The 13815-nt window shown below is 39.0% G+C and overlaps 1 protein-coding gene across 1 annotated transcript; it reads left to right on the plus strand.

Annotated features, from left to right (window-relative positions):
- The first annotated feature begins 335 nt into the window (after positions 1-335).
- acat1 (acetyl-CoA acetyltransferase 1) lies at positions 336-10429 on the plus strand. The gene is made up of 12 exons (XM_084074029.1): positions 336-461; positions 1186-1233; positions 1558-1675; positions 1819-1914; positions 2738-2838; positions 4107-4250; positions 4851-5001; positions 5633-5728; positions 6262-6375; positions 7983-8047; positions 9447-9604; positions 10040-10429. The coding sequence occupies exons 1-12, from the start codon at positions 408-410 to the stop codon at positions 10158-10160; spliced, it is 1266 nt and encodes a 421-aa protein (XP_083930155.1). The 5' UTR covers positions 336-407; the 3' UTR covers positions 10161-10429.
- The last annotated feature ends 3386 nt before the right edge of the window (positions 10430-13815 follow it).

Raw genomic sequence — 13815 nt, forward strand, 5'->3', positions numbered from 1 at the left:
CTGATCAAACGAATATCAAATGTCTAAATTGAAACAAGCAACTTATTAAAATGAGGTCATGTTCATGCGGTCAATTATTCTTGATAAAATATTTTTCATCTTTAAAGAAAATGCATGATTTTCTTCGGAATTTAGGTTTGCGTACCATGTTGCCTCTAGTGGCTCCAATTGAGATAGAGCATCTTCATAAATCAACCATCTTTGGGGTTCCTCTCGGTTCCTCTGTCCATTGTGTGTTAGGTTGTTGGACTACAATACCCACAAAGCTTGAGCTTCTGGTGACGTCGAGCAAACGCACCCACACATGCGATTGGCTGATGCTGTTGCCCCTCCCCCCGCTGCCAGGCTGAAGGTGAAGAGGGTCCATTCAGTTTGATACAGACAGTCCGCTGCTGTTTTAGTGCAACATGATGTCATCTAGTGGACTTTTGACCATGCGTTCTAAAGGCTGCATGAGGCTGGTGAGTAGTAGTAGTAGTAGTAGTAGTAGTAGTAGGAGGGTGGTGACATGGGGCACGTCTGCATGAAAAACCTGCTGTTTTATCTTCGATGTCGCAAACATTATGCTAGTGCACTGCTACTGCTGCTAGCCAGTGCTGGAAAGTAAGTAAGTACATTTACTCAAGTACTGTACCACAGCGGATACAGTGCTGCTCACTAGTGGCTTATACTATAAATACTCCATTTCACACCACTGATCACCATGTCAGTGGTGTAAATAACTCGGTACATTTTCTCTAGTACTAAGTACTGTACTTAAGTACAGTTTTGAGGTATTTTTTTACCTTACTGGAGAATTTCCAATTGTCGGTACTTGTTTACTTCTACTCCACTACATCTGAGGCAAATATTGTACTTTTTATTCCACTACAATTATTTGAAAACTTTAGTTACTAGTCACTTTGTAGTTTTGGATTTTTTTTTCACCACTGGGTTTAACCTTTGCAGGTGTCTTTACAGAACGTTTTTATTTTGAAAGGCTCAAGGTTATTGACCCAGTAGGGCTAAGTTTAGGTTGCCATCTTTTGTAGAATAAAAATGCAATATCTTGTTAAAGTACAATAGAAATACCTTGATCTTTAGAGATGAAAAGAGCTGAAATTTAGAATAGCAAAAACATACATTTGAAAGCAAAAATACCTTCAAGCTGATGCCATTAGCATGTGCTATTTTCTGTCATTCCAGGCTCACAAGTACCTGTCAAGGAATTATACATCTCGCCCTTCTCTAAATGTGAGTACACCAACAAATAAAAAAGCATATCATCACTTTCATACTGATACAGTAGTGACATATCATTACTTCAAACTATTTCAGGCCATATACTAGATGAACATCTAGTTTGAAGTGGTCTCCATATATGTTATGTACATTATTTAACATGATGTGTGTGTGTGTGTGTGTGTGTGTGTGTGTGTGTGTGTGTGTGTGTGTGTGTGTGTGTGTGTGTGTGTGTGTGTGTGTGTGTGTGTGTGTCTGGTATATACATGTACAAAACTAAGATGTTATTGTTATGGAGCTGTGCTAAATACTATAAACTGTAATGTATGATCTCAGGAAGTGGTCATTGTCAGTGCAGTCCGCACTCCCATGGGGTCCTTCAGAGGGAGCTTAGCATCAGTTCCAGCCACCAAACTGGGCTCCATCGCCATCAAGGGAGCCATTGACAAAGCAGGTATGAAACTAGATGTGGCCATTGACCCTTTCTTTCTGAAACACAGTACCCTGGACAGAGTGTGGCTCCACAAAAGAAAACCTAGTGTATTTTGGTAAAGTGCTGTTTTGTCATTGACTTGATGTCACATTTCTTGCATTTAGGAATCCCTGTTGAGGAGGTGAAGGAGGTCTACATGGGCAATGTGCTGCAAGCAGGAGAAGGACAAGCTCCCACAAGACAAGCCTTACTTGGGGCAGGTATGAATGATACGCACTGAGAAACAAATATAATTTCCTTAAAGGATACAAGAAACGGTAGACTGCTTGGATCTCCTCTACAGTAGACTCAATATCTGAAGGCCTCTCCCCGCATGCCTGTATAACATTGCCAAGGTTACCTTAGCGAGACAAGCCTAGTTGAGCCAGCTGACTTCCCCTATGTTTGTGATCTTGTGTCCTGCTGGCTGGACTGGTAAACTGAAAATTGAGTCAATATTTTGAAAATTGATCAAATATATTACATTTCGATGTGAATGTGATTATCTTGATTGTTGCATGGCACTGAGGTTCCAACAGTGGGGATTCAGTTGGTAACAGACATGAACTATTATAATAATAAAATGTATTTATGTAGCACTTTTCTTAACAAAGTTACAAAGTTGAAAGAAAACATTTGAATAAGACAATGCAAAAAAAAATCACAATGATCAGAGGACAAGGTAACATACAATGAACATACTAGATATTAGAAGGAGATGCATTAGCATGCTGACTCGGGGGGGGGGGGGGGATAAAAAGTATTTCTGTTAAAATAGATTTGATACTGGTTAGTAAGCAAGCTAACCTGGGGTAGGGCAGGCTACTCCATAGTCTATGACTCCATTATAACTAACTATAAGTTAGAGTTACAGCCAATGCCAAACTGTGAAATGACCTGAGCTAGGTGTAGTTGAGGAGAGTGGTGAAAAATGTCTTCAGTCCTTCTGTCCTCAAAACAAACACTGATTTATCTATTTATGCTGACAGTATATGGGGTGTTTATTCATTTTGAAAAGCCAACCTGCCTCCCTGTTGTTTCCAGGTTTGACTCTCGGCACTCCAGCAACAACCATCAACAAAGTCTGTGCCTCTGGAATGAAGTCTATTATGATGGCTTCTCAGAGTCTAATGTGTGGACACCAGGTGAAATAACTATTACAGTATAGTTCTTCTTCTGGCTTTGAAGACAAACCCAGAATTGACTCCAAAGGGTGGGGTAGGGGGTTCTTGCATTGTTCTGTTGGTCAGTTACATATGTTGTTATTCTATAAACCAACTGGTGGCTTCAAATCTTTTTGCACATTTCATGCTGTATTAATGTAGTACAGTGGTGCGGGTCGGGACCCAAACTTGGGTGTAGGAGACATCCATTCCATTGGGTCGCTGAGTTCCAATAACAAATGCATTGAGTTCTAGTTCTAGTTATTAAAACATTGCTTAATTGTCAACTCATTATGAGTAAATTGTAATATGATTGTAGTACTTCAATGGTCTCAAGTCAAGTGGACTCTAAAGGTGGCTACTGCAGCACCAAATACTACATTGTGTTTATATTGTGGCAAGTATGGATTGATATTTCTGGGTCATGGCTGAAATATTATGTGTACAACCTCATCTTGTTCAAATTCACAGATGATGCATTCTATCACCACATTTTAGAATGAATCTCAGTTCTGTCACAGGCTAGATAAACAGTATATGTTAGGGCTTTCACCAACTAGTCGACTAGTATAACCACTAGTCGACCTTGTTGGTACTTAGTTGATAGTTGAAAAAAAACTACTTTTTTTTTTTTTTTTAATTTAATTTTTAATGCTATAGTAATGGCCCATCTTACTATTATTATTATTATCCTCCTGACTTTATTTTTTTATCAAAAGGGGGTCAAAAACATGCCCAATAAAAGCCTATTATTGGGCAATGGGGATCCTTGGAGACGCTGCTGTGGTGCTGTGCTGCTGTGCCAGAAGCGCTTCCCTTAAAACGCCATAAAAATAGGGGCAGGAGGATAATATAATAGTAATATAGTAGTAGGATGGTATTAAAACAGTGCCACCCAAAAACAAATAATAATAATAATACTTTTTTGCAATTTATTTTTTTTAATTTAAATTTCGACTAGTCGACTAGTCGACTACCACTCGGTCAAATTAGTCGACCTGTAAAAATCTCTAGTCGTGAAAGCCCTAGTATATGTACAGGTTAACATTGAAATCTTGTAATGTGTTATCAAAGGTCTTTATCAGCTAACACAATTGTTGTGACCAAAACAAGGTTTGCAGATGTTATCCTGATTATTAGGACACCATATCAACATGCTTGTTGTTTACTGGAACTGAAAAAATGATGTGCATTTCAGTGCTTTGCCTAAGTGACTGAACCTGCCTTGTTTTTTGCATGTGTTCTTTTAGGATGTGATGGTGGCAGGAGGTATGGAGAGTATGTCCAATGTACCTTATGTGATGGGCAGAGACACTCCATTCTACGGAGGATTGAAAGTGGACGATCTCATTGTTAAGGATGGCCTCACTGACGTCTACAACAAATTTCACATGGTAATAGTGCCGTTATCTTTTTTTTCATTAGGGCGATGATGGGGCGAGACCCCACCAATGGAGGAAAGAGATATGTTCTATAACAAGATTCTACTACAGTGTTAACACTAAAAGCTGTGACTGGTCATTCTAAACTAAAGTGTTACAAGCAAAGCTGTGTCTATTTAAGACAATCAGTCACACTACTGATTTTCCAATCATCATGAGTCACCTTTTGGGTTGACTTCTGTCAAAAAATCGCCCCAGATAAAAAATAATAAAAGGGACAGTTTAATTTGTAAACTATGTCATTTGAGCTCATCTTTGGACATGACAGACATGACGGAGGAAACAAGGGATTCATATTGTAACAATAACTGGAAGTGTTTGAAAGACGGACCGCGTGATTGGGAAGTCATGTGATTATAATGGAGGACCCACGTAACTTATTTATGCCTTATTGTCATACCGATTTCAGCACTGGCTTTTAGACTGTTAGACAAGATTGGAAAATGTTGACACTGACACTTACATCTGTGGATGTATTCTCCCCCCCCATAAAAAATGTTATCTATTTATCCCTTAATGTGTCTGTACCATATGCTTGATTGTCATTAACAGGGCAACTGTGCAGAGAACACAGCCAAGAATAGCCAGATCACCAGGGAAGAGCAGGATGCCTATGCTATTGGCTCGTACACACGCAGCAAAGCAGCATATGAATCTGGTGTTTTGGCTAAAGAGATTGTTCCAGTTAGCATCCCTCAGAGAGGTACAGTATAGATAACCGGTTTCTTGCCTTGGGCTGATGTCAGTGGGTCCTATAGGTGATATGAGTGAGGGATAATGAACAGTGAGCTGGTCATTCTTGAGTAATAAACCGAAGCGGATTGGCCTACTCACCCTTATGGGGTTTATTTCTCAATAATGACCGTCTCACTGTTCATTATCCCTCTTGTTAGACAGCTTTAATAAATGGATGAATAACTTGAATATTTGATAGAAAATATAACGGCAAAAGGATTTAATTTTATTGACTTGAAAAGGCCATGCCATGTTCGTCCAGCGCAACATAGTTGGCTCACAAGACTCCGGTAGGAAGTGTTGATCAAATACTGGATTGCCTATTTCTCGTTGCCTCAAATGTTTTCTAAAACATTCTTAGGGTACTGTTTTGCTGAAAAATTACATTGTGTGTTAGTGTTTGTTTGTTTACACATTCGATACAGTCAAAATCAAGCACCAGCACCACAGGTGTGCAGTGTCCATCCATAGCAACGGTCTGTTCTTCATAGCAGCGGTCTGCTATCGAGAAATAACAAACCACTGAATGTCGTGATTGAACAATCAGAATCAAGAATTCAATCAAGCTATGTAATAACTAATAATCACTTACTCTGTAGGCAAGCCTGATGTTGTGGTATCAGAGGATGAGGAATGGAGGCGTGTTGACTTCAGCAAAGTCGCCAAGCTGAGGGCAGTGTTCCAAAAGGAGAATGGTGAGTATGGAACCGACAAATTATGAGGGTGAATGTGGAAAATTAACCACTTGAAACCTATCCCTGTTCTAGGGGCAACATTTGCGGAGAATAGCAGATCTACAAGCTCACAATGTGTTGCAATGAGATGCGTTGTGAGCTTGTAGATCGGCTATTTGTGGAAAACATGCACGTCACCTTCAGGGATTTAATACTATTATTATGAGATGTAGCCATGTAGTGCCATGTTTTGTTTGTTTGAACTAATACATTATCTACAATTATGTGATCAACATTCAACGTTAGCCCAATTTAGAGAAAGTTAAGTTATAGACAGGAGCTATATTTCATACCCAATTCATGTAAAAGCAAAAGGCTAGTTTAAAGTTAGTTATCATTGTAGAGATATTTTCAGTGTTTAAAGCATATTGTAAAAGATTTTATTGAGCCCTTCTGTTTACATAGATGCACACAAGACCCAATTCCGCTCTGATGTACCGAACTGAGGGATATCAGTTTTGACATTTTTAAGTTTTTCTCTGTTTGTATTCTAGGCACAGTGACAGCAGCCAATGCCAGCACACTAAATGACGGGGCTGCAGCTCTTGTTTTAATGACTGCTGATGCTGCCAAGAGGCTGAATGTAACTCCACTGGCCAGGGTTGTCTGTAAGTTATGGACTTGTACATGTTCAGATACATTACACATACATAAGCGTTTGACAAAACAATAGGTCTGTAGTAATGGTACTCACAAACATTGATATTGCTCTATAACAGTAGTGTTAGCATTCGTGTGTTTCATCTGTACTGCAGCAAAAAAAAGGTTTTAACACCAGTTACCATGTCGGTATACACAAGTAAGACGCGCGAACGCGGGAAGCGAACGCAGCTGGAAAATAACAATAAGAAGAATAGAAAGGAATGAGCAATTGTAGAGAAGTTTTCAACTTGCCATCCGGCCTGAAATATGCACAAATGACATGGAATTCTAGATATCCCAATAGATGAACTTGTGTAGATGCTTGTAGATGTGTTATGTTTGACTGTCGCTGCTATATTTTTCTCAGAGGAGTATAATTAGTCACCCAGGGGCACAGGCGAATTTCAGCCACACTGTAGTGCATGCAGGCAATGAGAGTGTGAGTCACATGGGGGCAGCCAATGAGAGCGTGAGTCACATGGGGGCGCGGCTGCACACATACTGCACACACACAGAGACACACAGACAGCACGGTTTCATAGTAGGCTCCACTTGCGCGGAGGCGCACCTTCGGCGCGCCTCCTTCTGCTGCGTTCGCAATCAGCTCAAGTAAAATGTACTGTATTTGTAAATGTACTTATTATCTGTAAAGGGCCGTTCACACAAAGCACTATAACTATTTCTAATAATAAAATAAATAAAATAAAATATGAGCTAGAATAAAATTCTAGCTCAAGGGGATGGCAGAGTCCACACTCTGTCCTGTTTCTAACATCAGGGTATCTTCGTTAGTGCTTGGTATGGAAGGCCCTTTACAATCTCAAAGGGCATTATAGGACCACTTTTAACATGACATGATATGATCTAGATACTGTCCTATTGTTTTCAAGGGTTGAAATGAACCTTTTGGATCACCAGCCAATATGGCTACTGGATTTTAGTTTCTAGCCACTCAGACTTTCCACTAGGCAAAACGGCTTGCCAAAACAAGTCACTGCACCATTTTCAACATCATTCATTATAGTAAGTTTAGTTTAGTTTATTTGCACATATTAAACTAAACTAACCACTCCCATCATTCACATGGGAAAGGAAGAGAAAATAAAACAAATCCTTAAAATAGTAGGATATAATACACACACAAAATAAGACAAAAGGTGATGTGCCGGGAAGGCAAAAAAAACAAAACAGGCTTGTCAGATGGCCTTCCTAGAATCCTAGAATCATAAAATAAAATAATGAAGTACTAGTGTGATGACAAAAATAATGCTCGTTAACAGTCTTGAAATCGGAATATAATGAAGTAAGGAATATGTGTACATGTTGTAAATATAGACCTATAACACACAACATAGAAAATATACGTATTCATCAGAAAAATAATATTAGCAAAAATAAAAAACAGTTTATACTGTTGTATAATGAGTGAGAGAGAATTGTTGCAGAATTGTTCAATTCTGTAAGTTGACGGCTTCACCCAACATTACATTTTTACCCACATTTGGCGGGTGTTGATTTCAAGTCTTGTTTCTTGTTTAAGCTTTTAATTTTGTTCCAATTATTTAACTTCTAGCATTTGCTGATGCTGCAGTTGCACCCATTGATTTTCCCATCGCTCCAGCATTCGCTGTACCAAAGGTGAGTGAAGGCAGGTTTTTTTCCTGTCTCCGAACCGGCCTTTGGTGGGAGTTGCCAACGCAGGACAGTTGGAATGATCCATCTACATCACTCTGCAGCATTGCACATTGTTGACTGGGAAGGTGTAGCTTTGTTTTCCCCATGGCAATCCGATTGCATCAGACCTGTCCTGCTTGGACAGCAGGACAGGTCTGGAAAAGCATGGAAATATGAGTTACTGTTTTCCATACCTGGAAAAGTATGGACATTTGGAAAGCTTTAAAATTGACAATGCACAAAAAGATATCAAAGAAAATAAATGTGTGTGTACCTTGTTATCAAAACCGTTAAACCTACCCTGAGTGCCTGGATCTGGATTTTTTTAATGCTCTTTTGGTCATTTTTCCTTTCACCTCAATGTGTTGTGCAAAATATGCTCCACAAATTGACAGTGCCTGCATGGGAGAGGCAGCATTGGTCAGCAAGTCTTGCTGCCCCTGCTTTAGGATCACTGACGGTGATCAAAAAGTGAAAAATACACACAGTAGAGGTCTTAAAGAGGAAATAATCAGGGCGCTTGGGTGGCTCAGTGTCCGGCTTTGACGAGCGTCTACACAAACACAATTGGCCCGTGTTTGAGGGAGGAAAGCCAATATACTCTATTCAATACATACAGTACATTGCGCTTTATGAGTGAGAAACCAAAAGCAGAGATTCCATTCACTTCTATTGTATGTCGAAACAGATCTCATAATTACACATGATTTTCACATAAACTCAAAAAAGAAGATTATGCCAATAATGAAGACAAAACGTGTCCTGGACGGTACCTATGTGTGGAAGAGTATATTTATGCTTTCTTTCCACCATTGTATGTGCTAAAGGTGTGATTCTTAGACCTGTTTCACCATACAATGATGAGTGAATAGAATCGCTACTTGTGGTTTCTCTCAGATAAAAAATTATGGACAGTATTTGGACTTAGGTCATGGACATTATGTTATGTTAGCTATTAGCTTTATAACCAAAGTTTATTCAAAATTTCAACATCACTTTAAGAAATATCTTAAGGAATTATCTATACATTATTTCCTCAAAATACTGAAACATTTCACTTTAAAATAAATATCTTATCTTATCACATCTTATCACAACTCAAAATATCTCCCAACACCACCACACAGCTTAATTCACAACCATTGGCATCTACACAATCTGAGCTGGTTGATTTCTTTATCTTTAAGTTAACGCTTTTGCTGTTTCATTACATATATGCAGTTCATATAGCAGAGCTACCAAAATAAAATATTAATATCACTCATGCCCAGCAACCATACCTGCTGTCCCACATTTGAGGATTTCCATGACTGCACAAGTGTTGGAAACTGTAAACACATGCTCTCTCTCTGCTGTCTGTTAGGTGCTGGAGGCAGGTGGGTTGAAGAAGGAGGACATCGCCATGTGGGAGATCAATGAAGCTTTTAGTGTAGTTGTCCTAGCAAACATGAAAATGCTGGACATTGACCCCAGCAAGGTCAACGTCAACGGGGGTGCAGTGTCATTGGGACATCCTATTGGGTAAGCACCTGCCTGGGCAGGACCTGTGTGGAAATCTGGCATTATTATTATCTGGAACATATTTCTAAATAGATCACGGATTTGATTGGACACTAAATATAAAATGTGTCATCTACCGTTTAGAACTAAATGTGATTTCACCCAAGCTGAAATCCTGAAAATGAAGATACCGTTTTAATAAAGTTTGATCACTTAAACCTACTTTATACTTTGTTGTACAACAGTGTTATGCGACTGAAATGGCCAGGAAATGGCCAATGTACTGTACAAGCTCACAATGCGTCACATTGCGATGCATTGTGAGGTTGTAGATCAGCTGTTTTCGGAGGCAACAAATTATTATGAATTGATAATGTTTTTGCCTATAATGAAATGCCCAAAATACGGATGCCAGGTTGAAAGGGGGTAGCTGATGGTGTTTTTGTTTTTCCTCAGGATGTCCGGCACTAGGATCGTAGGTCATATGGTGCACAACCTGAAGTCTGGCCAATATGGGCTGGCAGGTATCTGCAATGGAGGTGGTGGGGCTTCCTCCATCATCATCCAGAAGTTGTAGGAACATTCTCCCTGTTACATAATATAGTTTGACAAACTATATGTCTGCCTGTTGAATGTACTGTAAGTATTGCTAACATATCAATAGACTCCTTTTACCCTGTATAATACACCTGTTATGACTTGCATAACTTAAATACCAGCTGCCTTACTCAACAAACTCCCTATAAATTAATTGACCACTCCCATGTTAAAGACACTCCTTTGTTTGAAGATTGATATTTACTTTTGAACTTGAAATATTGAATAAATAGTTTCTATGAAATTGAATGGAGTTTCTGTTTATTAATATCTCTAATTGCTTAAGTGTTGTAGAATAGTTGCACTGATCAGTTTTTTTCATTTTACTGGTTGGTAAATATCTGATAATATTATTGTAGACAAAAAATAATGAACTGAAACTGTACTTGGCCACTAGATGGTGCAACCTCCTTCCATATAAGTGAAATTTCTTTTGCCATTACTAGGCCGTGTGGTGACCCACCAAAAAGTGCCTAGAAAATGAATTTCGTTCCCACGACTTGGATCTACTTTTTCAATGCATTTTTGCATAGACAATACCCTTGTGGACTTTGGGTTAAAGTATCTCCGCACAAAATCCTGCAGTATTTTTTCACAAGCCAGAAATGTATATTAAAGTGAATAACCAAAAAACGAAAATCTTTTGCTGCTATTTTTGCTTGTAAAATATTGAAAACTGATTTTGGCAACACAAAATCTTTCTCAAATGTCATAAATACATATACCTAACATCTGAAACAAGTATTGGTGCCTTAGTGTACTCATGTTTGAATTTTGATCATGAAATGTAGAAAGAAAACGTTTCTACTGAAGTGATTGGTGCCCAGCACAATGAAACATACACATAGCACATTTAGCTAAAAGCTTATATTTCATACATAGAAAATGTCACAACCTACTGTGTACTGAAAGGTAGGATAAAAAAAGCAGCACTCCTTGGCCCAAAATGGCTGAAAATCAGCCCTCTAGATTGGAATAATGCCAAAAATGGACTACAGTAAAATAAAAACACTAAAGCTCCAAATTATTACAACATATGGTATGAAATATTTATTAAAATACCACAGTGTGTCACAGCATGTGTCATTTGTACATCAACCCTCCCACCCACCCCCCAGATCAGGCCTTCTGTGTCACTCACAGGTATGAACAGAGAAATGTTGGTTGACAGTGCAACGGCAGCTAAATAGTATACAAATATGACAAAATATGAAAGTGCAGACTGCATCTCCTGTGGATGACCACTGATCACACCATTGATGGATTTGGGGCACCAACTTGACTCAATGAGTATGTCTTGCAGCCCTGCATCACCAAACCTTTTTCCTAAAATACCTACAGTAGGAAGGACATGTATGTATGTTCAGAGATGTTGCACTTGGTAGGGCAGTGAAAAACCAGCTGGGGGAAATCAGGGGTCAACCTCCGCTTCAATTTATCCTGCCTGCAACATAAAATGTTAGGGAAAGATGAGCACAAGTGTATCAATAAAGACGTATTAACAATGATCGCCAATTTAGTTTAAATATACTCTCATAGACGTTTTTGTGAGGGAATACATCTATAATATACTTTTCAGCATAAAGGTTTTTGTTTTGTTTCCCAGAACTGTCAAAGACACACATAGTATTTGAGTTACCTGTAGTTTGAAGCATCAAGATCCTCATGCTTCTTCACTGTGTTTACGAACATCCTTCGTAGCTGGTTTATTTTCAGCACCTCTTGGTCAACTATAAGCCATGGCGGATGACTCTCACAGAAGATCTTGTAGCGGTCAGCGAAGGGTGGTTCACACACACACACACACACACACACACACACACACACACACACACACACACACACACACACACACACACACACACACACACACACACACACACACACACACACACACACACACACACACACACACACACACACACACACACACACACACACACACACACACACACACACACACATTATAGGTGCAGTAAGGTTAGATTCACATAATCCTGGCATATGACTTCACAATACAATAAACATGTACTCTATGGGTATAAGTAACACCCTCTCCGCCATATGGCTGCTGCCAATTACAGCACAATACTTTGCCAACCTTTTTGCATCCTTTTTGGGCATCCAAAGTTGTTGAAACCCTCTAACAGCCAGTGTGTGGGTATGTCCTATAGGCTGCCGAATATAAAAACAAATAGTCTGCACCTAATAGCCCAGCTCTGAGATGGTATGTAGGAGTGGTTGCTATTTAATGACCTTTGTCATAAAGGCTTCCTCTCGGCTAGAGTTGACAAATCAATATTTGACAGTTTGTTTACAATCTCTTACTTGGCCATATTGCCAATTAGCTTATGGGCTTTATCAGCACTGGTGAGATGCAGTGGTGGATATTCACTTGAGTACTGTATGTTTTTTTAGTACCTGTACTTTCAGTGGTGTAAAGTAACTAAGTACATTTACTCAAGTAGGCTACTGTACTCAAGTAGAATTTTGAGGTACAGTAGTTTTACTTTCACAACGCCACGTGTGAGCTTATAGATATGCTATTTTCAATTGTTTTTTTTTCATGTGATAACATAAAAAATGATTGCAGTCTCATGTTAAAATGTGTCTCCCCCAAATAAATCTATTGAAAATAGCAGATCTACAAGCTCACAACGCGTTGTGATGTGTTGTGAGCTTGTAGATCTGCTATTTTCAATGCTTTTATCTGATAACACAATAAATAATTTCAGTCTCATGTTAAAATGTGAGAGCTTGTAGATATGCTATTTTCAATTGATTTTTTTCATGTGATAACATAAAAAATGATTTCAGTCTCATGTTAAAATGTGTCTCCCCCCAAATAAATCTATTGAAAATAGCAGATCTACAAGCTCACAACGCGTTGTGAGCTTGTAGATCTGCTATTTTCAATGCTTTTATCTGATAACACAATAAATAATTTCAGTCTCATGTTAAAATGTGGCTCACCTGCTGACGTTTCTGTTTGAGAGAGTTGATCCTTCTGCCGTTTTCCTCTCAAATTAATCACATTAATGTATTTTTGTAAATAAAACGCGCTGGTAGAATGTTGCGTCCCCCCAGCGTCCTCAGGAGGCTTGTAAGAACCCATCCACACAATGTTGATGTTTATAAGTAACGGTGATGCACGTTCTAGTAGCCCTGAAACATTCAACCAGTCCAGGTGTTTGCACTTTCTCCATTAACGGCCCGTACATCTACATAAACGTTCATATTTCATATTTAAAATGTTTACCCATGGCCATGGATGTTACAATGATGTACGGGTCTAGAGAAGTACCTGTATCTTCCGTATTGTTCAATAAAAAGCCTGTTAATCCGATCGGTAGCCATTTTCACCATATCCTTTCAACCATGCGACCCTATCGGATGGGAGGTGTATTGCATTCTGATACATTATAAATCTATGAGAAAATGGCCACCGATCGGTTAAGAATACTCTTTATTGAACAATACGTAATATACGGGTATTTCTGCGGGACCATATAGAATTGTAACATCAGTGGCCATGCGGTAAGCCCTTTATATTTGAAATCTGAACGTTTATGTAGATGTACGGGCCGTAAATGGAAAAGTGCAAACACCTGGTTGAAGTTCGGTCGGGACAGACG

The sequence above is a fragment of the Gymnoscopelus microlampas genome (genome assembly GCF_963454915.1).
Source record: "Gymnoscopelus microlampas genome assembly, chromosome: 12".
In the NCBI taxonomy this organism is placed as follows: domain Eukaryota; kingdom Metazoa; phylum Chordata; class Actinopteri; order Myctophiformes; family Myctophidae; genus Gymnoscopelus; species Gymnoscopelus microlampas.